The sequence below is a fragment of the Helicoverpa zea genome, chromosome 1 (genome assembly GCF_022581195.2).
Source record: "Helicoverpa zea isolate HzStark_Cry1AcR chromosome 1, ilHelZeax1.1, whole genome shotgun sequence".
Taxonomy (NCBI): Eukaryota; Metazoa; Arthropoda; class Insecta; order Lepidoptera; family Noctuidae; genus Helicoverpa; species Helicoverpa zea.
Window position 1 is genome coordinate 11002830 of NC_061452.1, and position 19405 is coordinate 11022234.

The window sequence follows — 19405 nt, forward strand, 5'->3', positions numbered from 1 at the left end:
CTGTATTAGTTTTAAGTTGTATATATATATATAAGTTTATTTTATTTTATTTTCAATTAATGTAAATATGTATATTGTGAATAATTAACATTTTACCTTTTATAACTTAGGTATGTAAAACTCTTTAATATCTACTTTTTTCACATAAGTAAGGTAAGTTTTCAATAATGATCCTGGCAGTATGATATAAAAACTTAAAAAAATAACTTCACTCAAAACGCTTTTTTAGTTTCTTTTTGTTTTATTCTTTGAGAATAAAATTTTTACTGAATTATTTATCGCGTTTCTTATAAACTATGTCTGTTTCAAGAATATTTTCTTCCATGCTAACTAACGGTAAAAATATTAGATTACTTCGAAAGTGTAGTTCACATAATGGTGTCAATATAGCTGATACTGCCGTTCAATCTTTCCTAAAAAACATGACGGCGGAACACGACATTCTAAGCTCGAAAACAGAAAGAACACCTGAGGAGTCGAAACGACTGTTTGAGATAAAGCCAATTGTAAAAATATTGGAGCGCCGTAACAACCTTAGTGAGAACATAGAAATGCTAAAGAATTATGAAGACCAGAGAGACGACAATGAGAACAAAATAGAAGGTGAAATCCAAGGGTACATGAATCGTATGACAGCAGTAGACCGTGAACTGCAGACGATACTCTTAGAGCCGCAGTATACTGAGGGTAGTGCGCTTCTGGAGCTGTCGGCCAGCACGGATAAACAGGAAACCATGGTATTTGTGGAAGAACTATTCGAGATGTATCGAAGATACGCTGAGTACAAAGACTGGGAGATTTACGTTATTTCTCAACAAGAGTCAGAGGCTGGAGGCATCGAGAAGGTTTCAATGTTCGTCGAAGGCGTTGGCGTGCCTGAACTTCTGACAACGGAGGCTGGTCTGCACCGTGTTATAAAGACCTTCGAAAATGAAAGCGGGAGAAATGTTCACACAAGCACTGTGTTAGTAGCAGTTATGGTTAAGCCTACTGATAAGGAAGTAAATATTGCCGCAGAAGACATTTATGTTGAAAATGTCAGTTACGAACCAGATAACAACCTGTACCCTGAAGCAGCTGTCCGCATCACTCACACGCCAACAGGTACTGTGGTCGAGTGCCAAGATACTCAATCATACAAAGAAAATGCAGATATTGCTCTCAAGAAGATGGGAATGATATTATTAGGAAAGCAGCTAAAAGCACAGGTATGTCCTTTTAACCATATACCTGTTCAGTTGACTTTTTTTACAGCAGAGATCTAGGTATTTTAAACCGACTGCCCAAAACGAAGGAGGTTCATCAATTAGGTTGTGTAAATAAGGCTTTATGTAAGAAGCTTCTTTTTAATTATTATTTTTTGTTTACAGTCTAATTCCAGTACAGAGCATGAAGAGATCCGAACATACAGTTTCCCGGAAAACATTGTGACGGACCATCGTATGGGTGGCTTGACTTACAAAAATTTACAGGACTTCATGAACGGTGAAAACCAACTGGAATTTATGCAGGAGTATTTTCTGAGAGAGAATATACGCAAAGACTTTTTGGACCAAATCAGCCAGTTCACCAAAGAATTTGATATGAAATCTGCTGATAATATGTAAACATTAAAAAATCTTTTCAATAATCTTAATCATTTATTTATTAAAACCAAACAATCACATTTCAGTAAGTAATTCAGTAAATAGTCGACTTCTAAGACATATACTTAAATGACAGAGATTCAAAATACTAAATTCTAGTAATATTACAAATATTTCATCCAGTGGTGTGAACCTAGGTACTGGCCCAATGCAAACAAATTAACTTTATTGAAGATTTTTCCTAAATTGTTTGTACCTATATTAATTTTGCATATTATTGTCAAAATAATACGTGGATCCTTTAAAATGTTCACCAGCAGGACGGAAATAATTAGTTAAACATTCCGATAGGCATAAAGCAAAATTTAAAACATTACGTAAGTTTAAAATCATGCAGCCAAACGTTTTACAAAAGCTATAAATTTTATTCTAATTTTTTAATTATATTATTTTGTTCACAATTTTAAAAAGTTAACCCCACATGCCAAGGGGGTAATTGAATTTGTGATATGATTTTTTCATATTGCTTCCTATTGTGGCACAATGGGAGCACATCATTTAAAATTTGATATGTGGGAATGACATGTAATTTTTTTAATATCTACCTATTCTAAAAGCAGAGATCAATACAATTCATAATAATCATAACAAAACAATTGTAATATAATGAAAAGTTATTACCATCAATATATCTTTGAATTTACTATAGTTCGGCCATTCAGAGAATGCGTTCCTGACACGTCGCGATTGAACTGACGACGTAACTACATTCATTGATTACACTAGTTTACAGTACATTTGTTGCCGGGATTTTTTAAGCTGTTGTTGACTACTCATATTTAACCATATTTAAAACTATTAGTAGTTTTTTTTTATCAGCTCTAGTTTTTGAGATTCAGCTAAGTGCGGTTTAAAGAGAAAAAACGTGGATTTACCTTAAAGAATATTTGTTTAAAAATTATATTAATTGTTAAGTTCCAAAAAACTTGGCTTTAAAGCTCTTCTCTTATGTGTAGACTTTGGGAAATGGCGTATCAGAGACCAGCAATAGTCAGACATCATATTTACATCCCAGAAACCCTGATAACGTTCTTCCATGACACGTTAATCTTGATGCATACGTTCTCCCCTGCTCTTCGCTCATATCTCCTAAATTTTCTGGAAATCTGTCCAGATGACTGAAGAGGAAGTGACTTTATGCTCAAATTGCATCCCATACCTCTTATTTGTAAAAGCAGGTCTTCGACAAGTTCAACATAATTTTCATTATAATTTTTCAAAATTCAATATAATTTTTATTCTCTGAAAGTTCAGGTGAATGCTACACTCTTCGCTAAACACATGTTCTACTTCGGTTTTGCCATTTAGCTCGATTTTTGGTGTTTAAGCTGTTTATGTTCACGCTGCAAAAGTAAGAGCCGTCGAGATGATTTTTCGATTCTTTCCAAATAGTTGGTGTTTTAAGTTGAAAAGTACTTCTTTTACCACTTTTCCATAATCTTAAATATTCAACGCACGATTTACAAACACAATCAGGAGCCCAAGATTTGTCATTTTTATCTAACAACATTCCAAAATATAAAAAATAAGTATTTTTAAGCGTCTCTGATGACATTTCTACTCTTCTCAAACACATATTCTCCACATAAGTAACAAACATGGTTTGGATTGTTCAAACAACGCCTCCTTGAACTACTCGTGTTGTAAAAACTTCACATATTTGTATAATTACAATAAAATACGTACTTCAGCGACTGAAAAAGGTTCAGAAAAGAGAAAGTCAATAACAAGTAAAGTCGAGCTACAAAAAAATTTTTGCGGGTGTAATTAATAAAAACTAAACATAAGTGAATGTTACCAGCCATTAAATCCACGGCAACAGGCAAAAAGTTTGATTTTGTAAACTAGTGTTATTGATATAATAATGTTGTTTTAATGCTCCTCAATTGTTAAAACGGTAAACAACCAGCAAAAATATTTTTATCGTAACTGCAACGCCATTGCAAAGTTACGTCGTCAGTTCAATCGCGACGTGTCAGGAACGCATTCTCTGAATGGCCGAACTATAAGAAAAAATATTCCGATAAAGTATGACACATTTTAACAAAACGTATAATTCAATCTATTAATATCGTACCTATTTAAAACAATACTCGACTCTCCGACTTATCGTATTGGCTATTAACAAAAAATACCTAAGCGCAGGTATGCACCGTGCACACTGGCTAGTATTGAAGTTAGGTTTCTTTGATGTTATTGGCAATGCCAGTCAGGTAAATCTTCGACGTGGATGCACCTACATTATATCAACAGTCTGGCCGCTTTATGCTTTACCTACCCTAGCTTTGAACCTACACTTTACGCCAGATATTTGACTAGCAGAAAGATACTCAGCGAAATCCATGTCTTGCTGTTGCCAGGTAGACTGCCGCGTCCGCACATGTCGATGTTGCTCTCCTGAAAACACATTAATTGTTCAAATATTTTGTTTGGTTATATATCCTCTATTGTTGTGGACAAGAAGGCGGTTTTTCTATCGAATGTCAACAGTAGATATAGTTTAGTTTCCTAGGTATTCATCGTGACAGACACACAAAATCTTGCCCAAGCTCGGGGGATTTCCCTTACCCCGCTGGGCATGCGTTTTGGTAAACGCTTTCTTAGATGGTTTAGTATATGTATAAATTAAAGTAACACCTATTTATCCACCTTTGTTTCTTCAACCAGGAAGGTGTATTAATTGAAATGTATTTCACTGACCTCAGTGTGATTCCTAATGCACGAAGTAGGCTGCTTCCTGTACAAGGGATGCATATGCTTCAGGCATGGCAGTGACTCGTTATAGTTCACTTCTGTCGCATCCACCGACATGGCCGCGACCTCGTCTTTCGGGCAATTGGCGTCTACTACAATCATTAGCATGTTTGTATAGTTGACGTGTTGAGCAATGAATGGTCGGCCGCACTCTGACACTGGTTTGTTCAGCTTCTCGTCTAAGTTGTTATAGTCTAGCTGGTACAAGTACATCTCTCTGTCGCAAGGAGTCGGTCGCGTTCGGTTTATGAGCACCAGCTTCTCATAGTCTCGCTCTAAAACCCGCATGTTTGGTGGTTTCGACATGTATGGGTCATCCGTCTCTTCATCGTTTTCGTAGCTCTGGTATGCAACTGTCGAAAAAATGCTATTAATTACAAGTATAAGATCATTGTAGTCCCCATGCAGAGCGAACCAAGAGAGCTTGTTATAAATACGGAAAATCCTTTACCTTGTATAAAAAAAAAATAATAACATGCAGAAGTAGAGATTTTAAAGTAAAAATAAATCGGCATTTCAAAATTACAGCGATAGTGAAAAAACGTAATCGTAGTCAAAAATATTTACAAATCAGTTGCTGCCATACAAAAAAGATAGAAATAGAGTAAAATGTTATCTTGGGTCCCCAATTGAAAAAAAATTAAGATGCGAAAGTGTTTCTTCAGCAAAATAAATAAAAAACATTAATTAGACTACCTACCTAGGGTTCTTATTAATAAGGTTAATTTTATCTGAATAAATTATTTCAAAGTAGGTACATAGGTAGTATGTATCAAACATGCAATATCATCGTAATTTAGGTACCGTATTGTACAATCTCCCGAAAATCGAACAGTAACTGTTCGATTGAAGAACAACTGTTCTTCTTCAATAGGTGGTCTGGTATAATTAGTTTTAAACAGTAGGTATTTAAATCTTCTTTAAATAGGTACTAGTCTAACGTCATGCACATTCCGGTATTCTATCAAGCCTACTCTCATTTCCAAGAGCCATTTTGTATGCGAACAAAACTTATCTAAACATCAGCCTTGATTCAGTCTCAAATAGAAGCTCGGACCGAGAATAAGCTTGCCTTCTATGGGAGCACATAACTAAAGTATCAAAATATAAATAAACTATAAAAGAATTGTCTATAGGTCGACACGTGCGCATGTGCTCGCTCTACATAAAACTCACCAGTGGGTGTAACATTCTCTGAAAAAAGATGGAGTCATTACTACTTTAGTAGAAATATCTAAGTCCAATTGTTGACTCCATGAATGAATTTTGCTTTCGCTACAGATATCGTGAGAACCAGCTACGAAGTAATGTTGGGTGCAGTTAAATCGCGGTGCACACTCGCATGCACCCAAAATAACTTTCGTGTGTAGTGAACAGGTGTCTCAAGTTTTTATAACTTGACTATTGTTACGTGTTCGATTAATCTAAGTTTGACTAACAACCTAATAGTTGTTAACACAGATTTATTTCCTTTTCGTCAAGATATTCCATGCACAGAAACATTGATAAGCACAACTTTGTATCTCGCCCAAATAATGTTTGCTTCCAGTTAGACAACGTACCATTTCTACTAAGATAATTTTATTTGTCTAGTGCTCGTTGTCATGCAGATTGACAGAACATGCCGACAACGCAAGAGCAACATCGAATGCGCAGATACACAACATTTATGGCCTATCGATCCAATTTTGTTTTAATTGTGGAATGTTCTCGAACTATCCTGGCACATGTATGAACATGGAACATGGACTTGTATTACAATGGGTAACGTACCGTCATCGAAGGAGTAGCTGGATGCTTGAGCCAAACCTGTCGTTATGGAGTTGTAGAACCACACCGTGGTAGCTAGGAACCACGCCATCACGAGGCGCAAGTTTTCAAGGGGCTGAAATAAGAAAAAATCTGCTCAGAAATCACCGAAATCCGCATAGGAAATATTGATGTATTCATTATTTTTATCTAATACAACATGTTGAAAACAGGTGTCTAAAAATGTAATTGAAATAAGTTGTGTTACGGTAAAGAGCATTGTCGCTGGGTTCGTAGTTTTCTTCTCTCTGAAGCAGACCGCCTGATAATCAACAATATGTACTGCCTTGTACACCTCATCTTCAACTAATCTTGACATGATGTCCGGTCGAATCTACAAACAAATACATAGGTACGTATATTATAACTACGAGTATTCTGAATTGGATATTAAAGAAGATGCTTGTATTTATGAGAAATCTTACCCTCCCAAAGAACTGGCCAGTCTGTGTAGAATCCTCACTAACAATAATCCAGCCATTGTTGTCCACCAAGTAACAATCCCAGTTGTCTGACTGGCACGTTGTACACTCCTTGTTATGTTCACACTAAAAGAAGAAGGATTTGATATATCAAACATGTAAGTATAATCAGCCACCAATGGTGATGAATTATGATGAGGACCAACTGTTGATGATTTTGCAACTATGGGACTACAACCAAATCATTTTTGTGAGAAGCCATCATTGAAACAGTAGAAAAAGTGTAACACTTACCGAAGACGTAATATTATCAAACCATTCACTGAGTCGCTCATGTTTGAACTGGAAGCCAACGACAGCCGCCGGGGCCTTCCTGTGCCCGTCTCCGTGGAAGACAGCATGTGATGCGGTGACTAGAGCCAGGCTGACGTTGAGGGGAAACTTGACAGTACTCAAGTCTACACTGTAGACATAGCTCAAAGGATCTACGTAGTGCTGCTCGACTGCGCGACGGTACCAAACTTCTTCGATCGCTCGCGGCCATTGCTTGCCGAAGTCTGGCCTGGAAGGTAGGTAACATAGGTTCAAGCACATAGCACATCTGCTTGCAAACCCACGATTTAGTCCAAAACTTTAAATACTGAGGATGGTATGATTTGTATTTATACTCCATTATGTAATCTTTCCCATGTCCCTTATGTACTAAAGGGTAGTATGTACTCTCTAAGGCACCGTCCCTATTTACTCCCTTTTGTACTATCTTTATAAATTCCTTTATGTTTGTAAATAGAATACAAGTTGTCCTGTATATACATACATACCTATACAGTCGTGGTCAGCTAATTAAAGACACTGTTGGAATCTTAAATTGCCGCTGCATTTCTTTTTTCTGATTGCTATTGGAACTTTATTTTCTATTTTAAAATATTTAAAAGGGCATTGTGAAATATAAAAACTAAAGACTATCTTCAGTGATCCTCCACGACAAGTTTTTTTCGCTTTATCCGAATCTCGAGCGGTATGAACCATAACGTGGCCTGGCCTTATAATTAAAGACACTCCATTTGCTCAGAGGAAGAAAAGCAAATTATTAATATTATTGATGGTACTTTTCTATAACAACATTTCCTACACTATAACTAAGCGTACTAATGAGTACTAATATTTGGTTTATTTCCTTTTACCTCAATGACAGCACGACATCCCTAAACGTGTAAGCGGTCAGTTTTGTTTTAAGTCGCTACGGGAATTTTCTTCCATGCTTCATAAAAATCTATGTAAAACTGATCAATGTTTCATGTATGACTTATCGCCATTGTGTTTTCTGGCCGATTATCAGTTTTGTTTCTATTAAATTTGCAATAGGCCAAACCAAAACCGTCATAAGTTGCTCGATCAAAGAGTCCTTTTCACTACTCTTACAGTGTTTTTCAGAACTTTTCTAATTTGGAAAGCGCTAAGGACCGGTAAATTATGCTTAGCATATAGCAACATGCTTATTTCTAAAATATTATAGTACTTGAATTCGCCTATTTTTAATAATATCTTTCTAAAGGATCACCACACCAAGTATAGTTCGGCCATTCAGAGAATGCGTTCCTGACACGTCGCGATTGAACTGACGACGTAACTACATTCATTGATTATTGATATAATAATGTTGTTTTAATGCTCCTCAATTGTTAAAACGGTAAACAACCAGCAAAAATATTTTTATCGTAACTGCAACGCCATTGCAAAGTTACGTCGTCAGTTCAATCGCGACGTGTCAGGAACGCATTCTCTGAATGGCCGAACTATAGTGGAGAGAAGCCCCACACTATTACTTTTTCGCCTCCTATATTTGAGAACTTTCTTGGTGTACTTTGGTTCCATCTCATGTTTTGGAGGCGACTAATATCGATGCATTATATTAGAATTATTCGTATCCCTTTGTTTAATGAGAAAAAAAATACATTTTTGAACACTTGTTCATTGCACCTTTCACATTTAATAGAAATAGCCAACTACAGTATGGACACGCGGTGCTTTTCCAAAAGTAACATCTTCCGATACCCATGCCTTACAGTTTTTCCCAACCCGATTGTAGTCTTAAAGTTCTGCAGACACAATTATCGTCCTTTTAGCATCAGATGACTCCCAAAAAAACCAGAACCGAATCATGTAAATGGTTCACTATTTGCCTATAGCACCGCCTTAAAGTCTGTTTGCGGACAAGTTTTCCTTGGGGTCGGTTTTCAGTTGTTCTCAAACCTTGCCTTTTTTAGTGCCATTGATAAGGAATCTTTAATAATAAATATATTACCATATCCTTACTACAGATCAAGTGGTATGGATAAATCCGCATGTCAAAACTTAATTTTAAAAAGCCTAAAACATTTTACTTACCAGTATTTTTGTTCTAGTCTTATTGATAGGACTAAAATGAAAATGTTTAATGAAAGAAACCTAAATTATTACCTAATTCGAGTTTTCATAATTATTTTACTCACTTCTAAAAAAAAGTATGGCAACTATTTCTATCTTTCGTTTTTTTTTCTTAACTGGGCTTCAACTGTCTTTAATTAGTTGACCAGCCAAGTATCAGCTACAAAAGTTAGTGTTCATTTCCCATAGATCGTTATATCTAAAGTATTAATGAAGGTAAATATTTTTTGTCCTTAATTTGAAGAACACAGTGTAATGTTTGTTTTAATAATAATTACATTACATTTTATACCGTGCTTAAGCTCATGCCAGTACCATAACTATTTATTTCACTTCGAGTTGGGGGTGTCTTTAATTATGTGACCATGACTGTATAATTCCTTATGTAATCTCCCTATCACATCGAATGGTATCTTACTTGTCATTATCATGTTCCTTGGGCGGATGGGTCTGCCAGCGCGTTAGTCCGCTGTGGGTAGACAGGAACGCCACGATGTACCCAAACCGTTGAATGAACTCCACCCTGTTTAAAATTACCTTTATGGTATATTTTGCTTAAATCGTTTTTTTTATTTGACTTTCATTTCTGAAAAGGGTCAGGGCTCGATGAATATTGTTTTTGTATTTAATAGGTACCATAAAAGATGACAATTAATTTTATCAGTTATCAGTCCTACTATAGCATCTTAAGTAACATTTTCTTTGGGCATTTACAACCGTACAATGAATACAAACCCATCCGGAGCTGCTTGCTAGAGAAAAATAAACACAAAGTTTTCACGGATTTCCCTCATCTGAATTTAAAATGATGACTTTAAATCCTAGTTGCGACGGACCTAATTTAGCACCCTGTGGCACTCTGTCTTATCACTTGTTGTATTAGTTTAAACCATTATTTGTTCACAAATTAATTTCGCCTTTTAACAAGTAACCATCCCATCATCAGATATCATGCAAAATATTGGTCCATGTCGAAAGTACGAGTATACTTTACCTCGGCAACAATCCGATCACTTTTGTCAATGGGCTATCCGGGTGAAAGTAGTAAAAATGCATTCCAAATAAATTATATTGTTTTTAGAAATCATAATTGTGCTTCAATCAAATACTCCCTGTGTGTGCGCTAAGTTATCCACAACTTTGTTAAAAATGTGAAAAAGAAAATATAAATTATTTTAGTTAATAAAGTGAAAACTACTTACGCCTTCTCATCAGATGCGGAATCCGAGATGCTTTTGTTAAACCAAGCTGTATTTCTGGCGTCGTATACCAAGGCCTGCATCAAGCCATGATCGCCTTGAGGAAATAAAATAAAATGATATTAATGACATTGCCGGTAAGAAGTTGCATTGAGTATAAACAGGCGACATTTTTTAGATGAGTTACCTATAATGTAGGAAAACAATAAAGACAATTTGTCACTTACAATAATACTCATTCCTAGGAGTGCTATTAGATACTTTGCTTCTTTCCCTCGTTTCTGGTGTTCCTGGTGAGCAAAAACATATTGTTAATCGCAAAATTGCTTTCCGTCTTATGAATCAAACTTATATTAGGTGCCTACTTGTAGCTTTTTTGAAGTCTCAATACTTTGTAAAGAAATAACTAGATTAATGCTAAATATGCTCTTCAAAGTCTTGTCTTCATTTGATTACTTTGTATGTAGAAATGTTTACAATAAATGGTTTACCATTGTTATGCCGCTCATGTCCAGGTTTATTTTTATGGTGCTCCGGAGGCCGAGGTTTGGCAGGCCAGCGCCAGCCAGGCTTGGCTACGCGCTCCAAGAAATAAAGAAGCTCTTCCTCCGCAGTCGCAAAAGTGCGTTCATAATGCCGGCAATACATCCTACGAAGAACAACATTATTGTAAGATAGGTAAGTTTTTGTCACTCATTTACTTATAATGGATGGTAGAAATAAATAAATAAAAGTAAGACGTTTACCTATTGTTTACTCCATTGCTCACATGCTTTAGATATATCTAATCAACTATCATCTAAATAGTAATTCTTTCAGTAACGGTTGCCATATTTTCCAGCCTACCTTCACTTTCATCAAATTATGCGATTTTTGTTGCGAATTCCTCAGTGCCAATTCCAGATCTGTCGGCTTACTCACCAATCAGGATGAACGCTCCACTTATCCGACAGGTACTGCCTCGCCGAGATGTTCTTGGAAGTCAGAGACAGTCTATGGATGTCATCAGTCGGTGGTGGTGTTATGCGGTGGCGGCCATAATTCTCTGGTATTGCCACCACCAGCGTGAAGGGGGAGTCGCTGATACCAGTCCAGAAGTAATGCCTTTTTGCTCGGGATACTCTTTTCTGGAATATTATTTAGGTAAGTTATATACGTTATTATTGTGTGTACTTTGTAAGCAAGCATATTATAAATTAGAAGATTACATTCAAGATAAAAATGCTTGGAAACATGCTGGTCCTGCTCCATAGGACATACTGACAATATCTAATTAATTAACAAATTAAAACTACACCAGCAAATAAAATTGTATTCATCTTTTGATTATTAAAATTTGTTTGTAACTTTGTACCAAAATATAAACCAATTTGTAAATGTGAACACCATGTAGCATTTTAATTGTCACTTTATCCTCATTTGTCTTTGCGATTCTACATGATCTTCGCATGCTTTTACTGTATGTATCAATACATACAAACTGTAATACTATATTATTTTTAAAAAGAGTAACCATGGAGTTTCTTGCCCGTTCTTCTCCATAGGAAGCTACTTTTGGAATGGGCAACTAGAATCAAACTTAGTTATAATTTTGACGTTCATAAGTGCTTGTAAAGGCCTAAATGAAATAAATGATTTGACTTTGACTTTGACTTTGACTTTGTGTAGACAAACTTATTCTACGTTTACTTCAATCTGATGGGACAAGTTCTCATTTGAATAAATCAGTTTGGATTAAATGGCAAAACTACTTATTTACTATCTAGGTATGGTAAATTAACTTACCATATCGTCCAAATGGTACTTGACACTCATCACCTTGTTGCCCGTTTTCTGATCGATAATTTCTTTTCGTAGCTGTAAAAATAGTAAAATTAGTACAAGTGCTTAAGAATTATAAAGACTTGTTTTATTAGGAGCAGCCAAAAAAGATGAACGGTTGAAGGGAATAAGTATGGAGATATGAAAGAAAAGATGATCTTCGTCGATCTTGAGTACTTTAATATATCTACATCGTCACAAAATCTATGTTTCTCGTGTAGAAGTGTAATATTGAGATAAGTACTTACTGCTGTTAGTTCTTTGCTAAAATTCCTGGGGCCCCGATCATCGTCAAAGAGTTCAACTTCTATCATATCCACGCTGTTGTAGCTTGGCTTCAAGATTTGTTGAAACTGAAAATTAATTCACCCAATAAAAATAACTGAAGTACTTATATTAAAAAAAAATCTTACTTGTTGTAGGTGATTCTGTCATTATATTGTGTAAGAAATGTTCAGTCCTTATCTACAAAATCTTTTTTTTTCGAAAATAATAAATTATTTTCATTATGGCAACGTACGGTGTACGTGGAAAAATATAGGTAATACTTACGACAGGCCTCAGATCCGGGTGTATCAAGATGTAACCATTGTTTGTTACTATAAACGCGTAGCCATTCACACCGATCTACAACATCAAATCGTAAAATAAATACAAATTATTAATTAATTCCTACAAAGATGAATATTGATTATAATTTAAAGAACTGTACCTTATACGGTGTCATGAGAGCTTGTATTTCAGAAAGAGGTACGTCAGTGCCAGCGATTCCCAACAGTCTAGCTATACGCATCTGAAAACATTCGCAAGGCAATACATAACACTGACACGAGTCAATATAAACAAAACACAACACACTTCACATTCAATTGTTTACTATTTATTTATATTTTAGTCTCAGGCTATCTGCAAATCAATATCGCTAAAGTCTACGTTACCATTGTATAAATCTACGTTCGAAATATAAAAAATATTATAAAAATATGCTGTATGTTATTTTTGTAAGTAAACAGTCAAAAATTGTTCTAACTACAAGGTATTCCGCATCTGGCGACGTATTGGCCATCAGACTACAGTTATTATACAACATTATGACAATCTCGTAAAACTAGCAATAAATTACTGATTCTTTAGCATCTAAGCCCCGTTAGGCGAAGTTCTATATATTTATTTATATAGAACTATATTAAGGGATTCTAATTTTATATCCACGGTTACAGGTTCTAGCAAAACTACTCAAATATTAAATAATTTTATGTTAGAAAATTAAAATTCTACTCTTTAGATTCTAAAAAACCCACTACCATTTGATTGTAAGTATACAAATACCCTTTGGAATGTATCCTTGTAAAAATCTGTCGAAATTTTAAATTAATCATAGAAAGACAAAGATATTGCGACTTATGCTAAGCAGTGTTAAACCTCAGACTGTATCCCTTAGTTAAATATGTGAACAAACATTGAAAGCAGCACCTCAGGCATGGCTGGCATGGCACCCGCCGCGCTCGTCCGTCGTCTGTCAGGCATCGTCTGTCACGTCTCACGGAGGCATATGGTCTATGAGCGGTGGCCTACCTCTTTCTGGCCGTTCTCCTCTACGGACTGCGATTGGTTGTGGACGTACGAATGCAATAAAATATAATAACATATAGATAAATGCGTTGGAACAACTTCCGCTAGAAATTAAAATGGTTCCTCTTTTCGAGATACTAAATATTTCTAAAATTGTTTATATCAAAAATTGCCATTCTTAAGAAGGTATAATAATAGTTTAAACTCAATAGATACTCAAGTAACAAAAGCCCCATACTAGTCATGTGTACGCCGGGCTGCACGATACTCTTATTCAAAAATATTTACATTTACTTGTCGTCATAAAAGTCAATTTTTAAAAAATTGTCTCTACGAAGACATCACTATATTCAGGCAATAATACATTATTTCATTAGATAGTGTGTGTGGTGTATATAGATCATAACTCTTGCATAGAAAATTAACTTGATGATTGATAGAAAAGTCGTTCATAACACCCTAGTGGTCTACGCCTACGAGCTAGTAGAAACTACGTCACTACAGTAAGCCAAAGGGTCGGACAACACATCGGTCAGGCGGTGCGGGCTGCGCGCGCGCCGCCTCCGCGCACACATCTATCGAGGACAGATGCATCGCTAACGGGGCCAAATAACACTGTACCGTTACTGAAATCCAAAAAACTAAATCATAAAAACTCTCTTGTATCTTGCAAAACTTTACAATTAAATCATCAAAACTTTCTAAGTGTAGTACCTCTTTCGTAACCGATACCCAGTAAGCTTCATTTATCAGTACATTCTCTGTGATGTTCTGAGGGGAAACCATCAAACAAAACGGAGTTATTAATAGACATTGACATGTAAAAGAAGACAGACAATAGAGTAAAGTAATAAGAAGAGATAGGGCTTACGTCCAATTAGTAGGAAATATAAAACCAATCTGTAAACATAATCTTTTGAAACAGATAACAGGTTTATTCGGTTCATGCCACATGAAAAATTTAGAATTTGGAAAAGACGTAATGTACAGCTAAATAATAGAGACAAGAGAATAATTTGGCTAGAAGAGAGAAGAACACATAGGTACACTGAAAAGGATAGTTTAATTGATAAGAACGCAAATTAATTAGGGTACGCAAATCATTCTCTTTCCCGAATATTTATGAGATATCAGACACATTTGGGGACTTTCAAGTACAGGGTTAATTATGGTGCACGGGGGATAACTCACCTCGTTGTGTCGGAGGTCGTACACTGGCATGGACACTGATGTCATTAACTGATACTGGGAATTTCCGAGCTCACTGTACTGGCCCTGTTTCATCTGAAACCCATACCAATATTTTATTAAATCGTATTGTTAACGAATCGTTTACGAATTCTCTAACAAACCTAACGTTGATTGCGCTTACATTTTGTTCTTATACCTACTTACTACTAGCACAATATTATTTGGTTTATTGAATACCCTTTTAACTACCTGCGTAATTCTCCATCGTCTATCCTGTTCTTTGTCCGAGTTGAAGAGATTCTTGTCCCTCCTCTGGCTCATGAAGCGTTCTTTCTGCTCCGCTCGCTCGCGTTGCTCCCATAGATAATCTGCTACCTTCGGATCCTACGTATACACAAAATTAAAATCACTATTATAAGTGAGGGAAAAAATTAATATGCCAGTGTGGTAAGTTTGCCGCCAGCTTCCCAGGTAAAATAAACGGTGTTCGTAGAACTTCCAACAACCCTGATTGGTGGGTACACTCTAAGAATTGAGAGGTGTGGAGACAAAATGGGGAGGCAAAGATGCTCTGTAGTGGGAAAATAAAGGTTAAGAAAAAATAAAAACGTAGAACTTACAGTGACGTTAGCGTAGACAGGTGTCCAAACGACAGGATGCTTTTCTCTCTGCAGCACGAGCGGGCGCGCGAGCACGTTCACATGTTCTAAAACGCGCTCGCGCACCTCCGCTAGAGTACTCAGATGCACGTAGAACCCGCGATTCGCGCACGCCATCCACTTCACCTCTCTTACGTCTGCGACCTACATAACCCTCAATGTGTTACTAAACATCCTTTGCAATTCGTGACACTAACGACGGCCTTGTGAGTGCTGCATACATTGTCACCTAGCTAAGTGCCCTGCAGCATGGTAAGGCTTTACAACATTTATATTTGAACTATCTACAACAACAGCGATGTTGTGGTCTAGGGTTCGTTGAATTTGTTAAATGTAATAGAAATGGTAAAGAGATTCTAAAATTACTGTAAGAAGAATCAAAGTAAGAGGGTAAGAATAAAATGCATGTCCCAAACAACACTACTTAGGAAACAAGTTTAAACAACAGATCAATTCATTAGATATACGGTAAAAATGTACTTTAAATAATCAATTTAAATTGAATATTATAAAACTTTGGGAACATTAATTAAGCGAAAAACGAAACTATTTACTTCAAAAGAATTTTGAAACCATGAATGACCAAATTGAATTGGACAAACATGATACAATAATTTGAATACTGACATCAGTCTCATCCTTTTTTCGCTCAATAAACGTTGGTATTGTTATAGTGTAGTTGTACGATTCAAACACTAACTATTATTATTTTATATTGAACATATTGGTATTAAAAAAGTTGGAAGAAAATCCAAAATTCTTAGAACCAAAGCCAAAATAGTTGAACGTGAATCGTACAAAAGTGTGAATCCAGACGTGTCTTCACCAAAGTACAATACAAACACTTCATTTAGCAACACACTTGACAATACGCTGCACATGTATGGACCCACAATAAACAACAAACACCACAAACATGAACTACAAGCAAAAGCACATCGAGATTGGAAACAACGAACTACAGAAACACAATGCAATGTACAAGTACAATGTACAATATTAATACAGACAGGGTACCACATTCTAGGCGTACTGGCAGATTGGTACGAAGGAAGGTCGCACAATGACTACGACACACAGTAAGACTTGAAGTGGTACTACCTTTACCTCACGCCCTATCAGGTACGTAAACACTCTCACTGGGGTCTCATACTTCCAGTTGTACTTCTCAAATATTTCCTTGTAATTGTACGGTACGCCGTCTGTTACCAGCATTATTGCCTGGAAGTCACAAATATTTAATCTATGTATGCGAGAATGTCAAAAGGCCATAAACAGTGATAGGTATTGAACCGTCGCGTAACGTCCCTCTTTTTGTATGTAAAGATATGGTTTTTACAAGATATTAAGCGACCTTTTATCTTGATCATTTACCTGGTTGCAGTTTGCACCTCCACTATTATTTCTATATATCTCCAGCAGCTCGAATGCTCTCGTCAGTGCAGCTGAAAAGTTTGCTATCTCCTGTGTTTCAAAACTGTCCATCGCCAACTTTAGTTCCCGTATATTTCCCAGAGTGGCCTAAAAACAACGAATAAATGTGATGTTACGTTATGGAGTAGATAAGAAACTTATTATAGTCTTTATCTCGATATATTGTTTACGTACTATGTTCAAACAAAGTGCTTCTAATAAATTACACTATCCACATATTTTTACATACCTGCACTAGAGAATCTTCGAAACACGGTACGATTTCTTCCACGGTGTCGGCAAAAGTTAGAACATTGACAAAATCATTGTTACCGAGTGTGTCAAGTATATTGGTAACGACGTGTTTAGCGATATCCCGCCTTTGCCCGGTCATTGACCCGCTTCGATCAACTAAAATTATTACATCCTTTGGACTCGCTGCCGCTTCCATGTACCACGCTCGGGTTCGACAATCGTAAATATCCACGGGGTCAGCCCTCCATTTCAATGCTAAAACATTATGACAATTCGATTAAAATAAACCAAAACACGAGAACCATAAATCAACGTTAAGTAATAGGACAGTTAGGGCCTATCAGCACTTAGAATGTCATTAAATTAACCAGATTGACCATCATTATTTGGTTCAAATTATCTGGCCCCTGGCCCTTAACATTGACCCTATCAATCATTCGGAGATGGTGTAACTGTGCTTTTTATATTGTATGTGTTTGATTACCGGGATAATGTCTCATGAATCCAGTAGAACTGCCGAAGTATTGCCACGACAAGGTCGGGTCGCTCTGATAGTTGTTAATGAAGTGGGTGTCCAGTCCCTCCGACCAGTGGATTCCCTTGATAACCTCAGGTGCTGCAATAAATAAACCATTGCAAGTATTCCGTTCGCGCAATATTTATGATTACACGGTTATGGTTACTCACCCCAAGCATAAACATTCGTTGGAACATGTACACTGCTAAAATTAGTATTTACTGGAATGTTTGAGAAGTGTGGGTTTTGTTGCGTGTGCGCATTCTTTGACGGCGGTCGTACTATCCAACTTTCCTGACCAAAGTCTGTCTCAGGTGTGGTTGTGATTGACACCTCGTCCCATGGTTCCTCCATTTCTTTACTATTGTAGAACTGAAAGTCTTCAGGAACTGGCTCGTTTTGTTTATCGAACGCCATGTTTTCAGCAGCTTCCACTATCCTTTTGACGGCGCTGATCTTCAGTTCCATCATGGCGCGTATGTCGTCTGACATACTCTGAACTAGTTTTTCACCATCTCTTGATTCCACTTGAGCGGATTTAAAACTCTGGATGGAATAAATAAAATATTTTACAAACTTCCTACATAAGCTCAATACTTATAAAAATATAAAACGTATACATACATCCTGAACTTCTTTCTTCCTGGTGATAAACTCTCCGAAATGATACAGCTCAGTACCAAGCTTAACCGCCCATGCTTGGACCCTACAAAGTAATTGATTGACAGGACTATAAATCAAATCTACAAATCATATCGTGTCAGGGAACATTTGCTCAGCAGCATTTCCGAGTTACTCGTTCTTTATGGTTTTTTTACGATGTTAGCATACCGATATTAATAGATTCTTTCTAGTTCAAAAGCAAGTTGAACTTATTTGTGAACTATACATTATTCTGTTACCATGATTACAAATCGTAATCAATCATGTATTTAGCACGTTAATTAACGGAAGCCATTGGTGTCGGTAGACGAGTGAAGAAAATTAATAAATCGAGTAATTTGAATGTAATTACTTACGAGTTGAGCGATATTTTGCCAGCGGCATCATATTGTGCACTAGCCGAGCAGTCCCTGGAGTCCAGGAACAAAACCAGCAGAAGTAACACGAAGGCGCCGACACACTTGCACATCAGAACCACTGCGTTATTGAGTTCACTGACTAGAATTGCGGCAGAACATGTTACGTTTCTAATCTAATTATGACATTGATGATGTTTAGGGATTCCGATGTTAGACCGTCGAGAGGTACGGGGCGACGAACATTGATAAGGTTGATAGGTATGCGGTGTAGTGCGCAGACGCGAGAGAGCGCGGGGCGGGCATGCGCGCTGGTTCCCTTGCGCGGCCCGACTGGCGACCTCCGCCGCGTTGTTTGTGTATCGCGGCTGTGGCGCGTTAACGTAACTTGTGGATTCACACGCCACCTGACGCATCGATTGGTATCGCCCTCAGCACTAGGTCAGCGTGTCTATAGGACGCGTTCCGAGCTTTCGTTCCCTGCTATTTGTTATGCTTCCGCTTCAGTACGTTAATCGGGATTGCGGGTAGTAGAAAATGTTTTGCTCTTAGGTAGGTACCTACCCTACCTACTTGTATGAGATAAATAGCTCTTTATAACAATAACAATTGATCGAATAATGGGCTTTTATACCACATCTCAAATAGGCTATATAGAAGTGGGTATAAAATGATGGTTAATACGTTGATAATCTTCAGTC

General features: G+C 36.7%; 2 protein-coding genes across 6 annotated transcripts; one reads left to right on the plus strand and one right to left on the minus strand.

Moving 5' to 3' along the window:
- Nucleotides 1-288: 288 nt before the first annotated feature.
- On the plus strand, nucleotides 289-1700 carry LOC124632112 (peptide chain release factor 1-like). The gene is made up of 2 exons (XM_047166783.1): nucleotides 289-1208; nucleotides 1371-1700. The coding sequence occupies exons 1-2, from the start codon at nucleotides 297-299 to the stop codon at nucleotides 1605-1607; spliced, it is 1149 nt and encodes a 382-aa protein (XP_047022739.1). The 5' UTR covers nucleotides 289-296; the 3' UTR covers nucleotides 1608-1700.
- On the minus strand, nucleotides 1628-19033 carry LOC124632084 (voltage-dependent calcium channel subunit alpha-2/delta-3). 5 transcript variants are annotated; one of them, XR_006984583.1, is made up of 27 exons: nucleotides 18705-19033; nucleotides 18310-18391; nucleotides 17856-18231; nucleotides 17653-17784; nucleotides 17164-17423; nucleotides 16875-17021; nucleotides 16602-16721; nucleotides 15462-15644; nucleotides 15091-15225; nucleotides 14842-14934; nucleotides 12791-12871; nucleotides 12631-12705; nucleotides 12327-12431; nucleotides 12043-12114; nucleotides 11179-11384; nucleotides 10749-10906; nucleotides 10485-10547; nucleotides 10261-10354; nucleotides 9477-9581; nucleotides 6926-7193; nucleotides 6635-6757; nucleotides 6418-6543; nucleotides 6174-6285; nucleotides 5577-5594; nucleotides 4347-4753; nucleotides 3654-4043; nucleotides 1628-2291 (listed from the first exon to the last, which is right to left on the minus strand). XR_006984583.1 is itself a non-coding variant. In XM_047166757.1 (27 exons), the coding sequence occupies exons 1-27, from the start codon at nucleotides 18815-18817 to the stop codon at nucleotides 3945-3947; spliced, it is 3774 nt and encodes a 1257-aa protein (XP_047022713.1). In that variant the 5' UTR covers nucleotides 18818-19033; the 3' UTR covers nucleotides 3657-3944. The 5 variants fall into 5 exon arrangements, 4 of the variants coding, with proteins under 4 accessions (XP_047022713.1, XP_047022707.1, XP_047022729.1 ...); XM_047166757.1 differs by lacking the exon at nucleotides 1628-2291 and adding an exon at nucleotides 13654-13680 and having other exon boundaries at nucleotides 3657-4043; nucleotides 16608-16721; XM_047166751.1 differs by lacking the exon at nucleotides 1628-2291 and adding an exon at nucleotides 13654-13680 and having other exon boundaries at nucleotides 3657-4043.
- Nucleotides 19034-19405: the final 372 nt, after the last annotated feature.

Excerpts from the sequence above, each read along its gene's own strand:
- LOC124632112 (XM_047166783.1), top strand. The coding sequence starts at position 297 with ATGTCTGTTTCAAGAATATTTTCTTCCATGCTAACTAACGGTAAAAAT. Across the intron at positions 1,209-1,370 it reads GAAAGCAGCTAAAAGCACAG|TCTAATTCCAGTACAGAGCA; the intron begins GTATGTCCTTTT and ends TTTTGTTTACAG.
- LOC124632084 (XM_047166751.1), bottom strand. The coding sequence starts at position 18,817 with ATGTGCAAGTGTGTCGGCGCCTTCGTGTTACTTCTGCTGGTTTTGTTC. Across the intron at positions 14,935-15,090 it reads GACGATGGAGAATTACGCAG|ATGAAACAGGGCCAGTACAG; the intron begins GTAGTTAAAAGG and ends TATGGGTTTCAG. Across the intron at positions 10,907-11,178 it reads TGGAGCGTTCATCCTGATTG|GATGTATTGCCGGCATTATG; the intron begins GTGAGTAAGCCG and ends TGTTCTTCGTAG.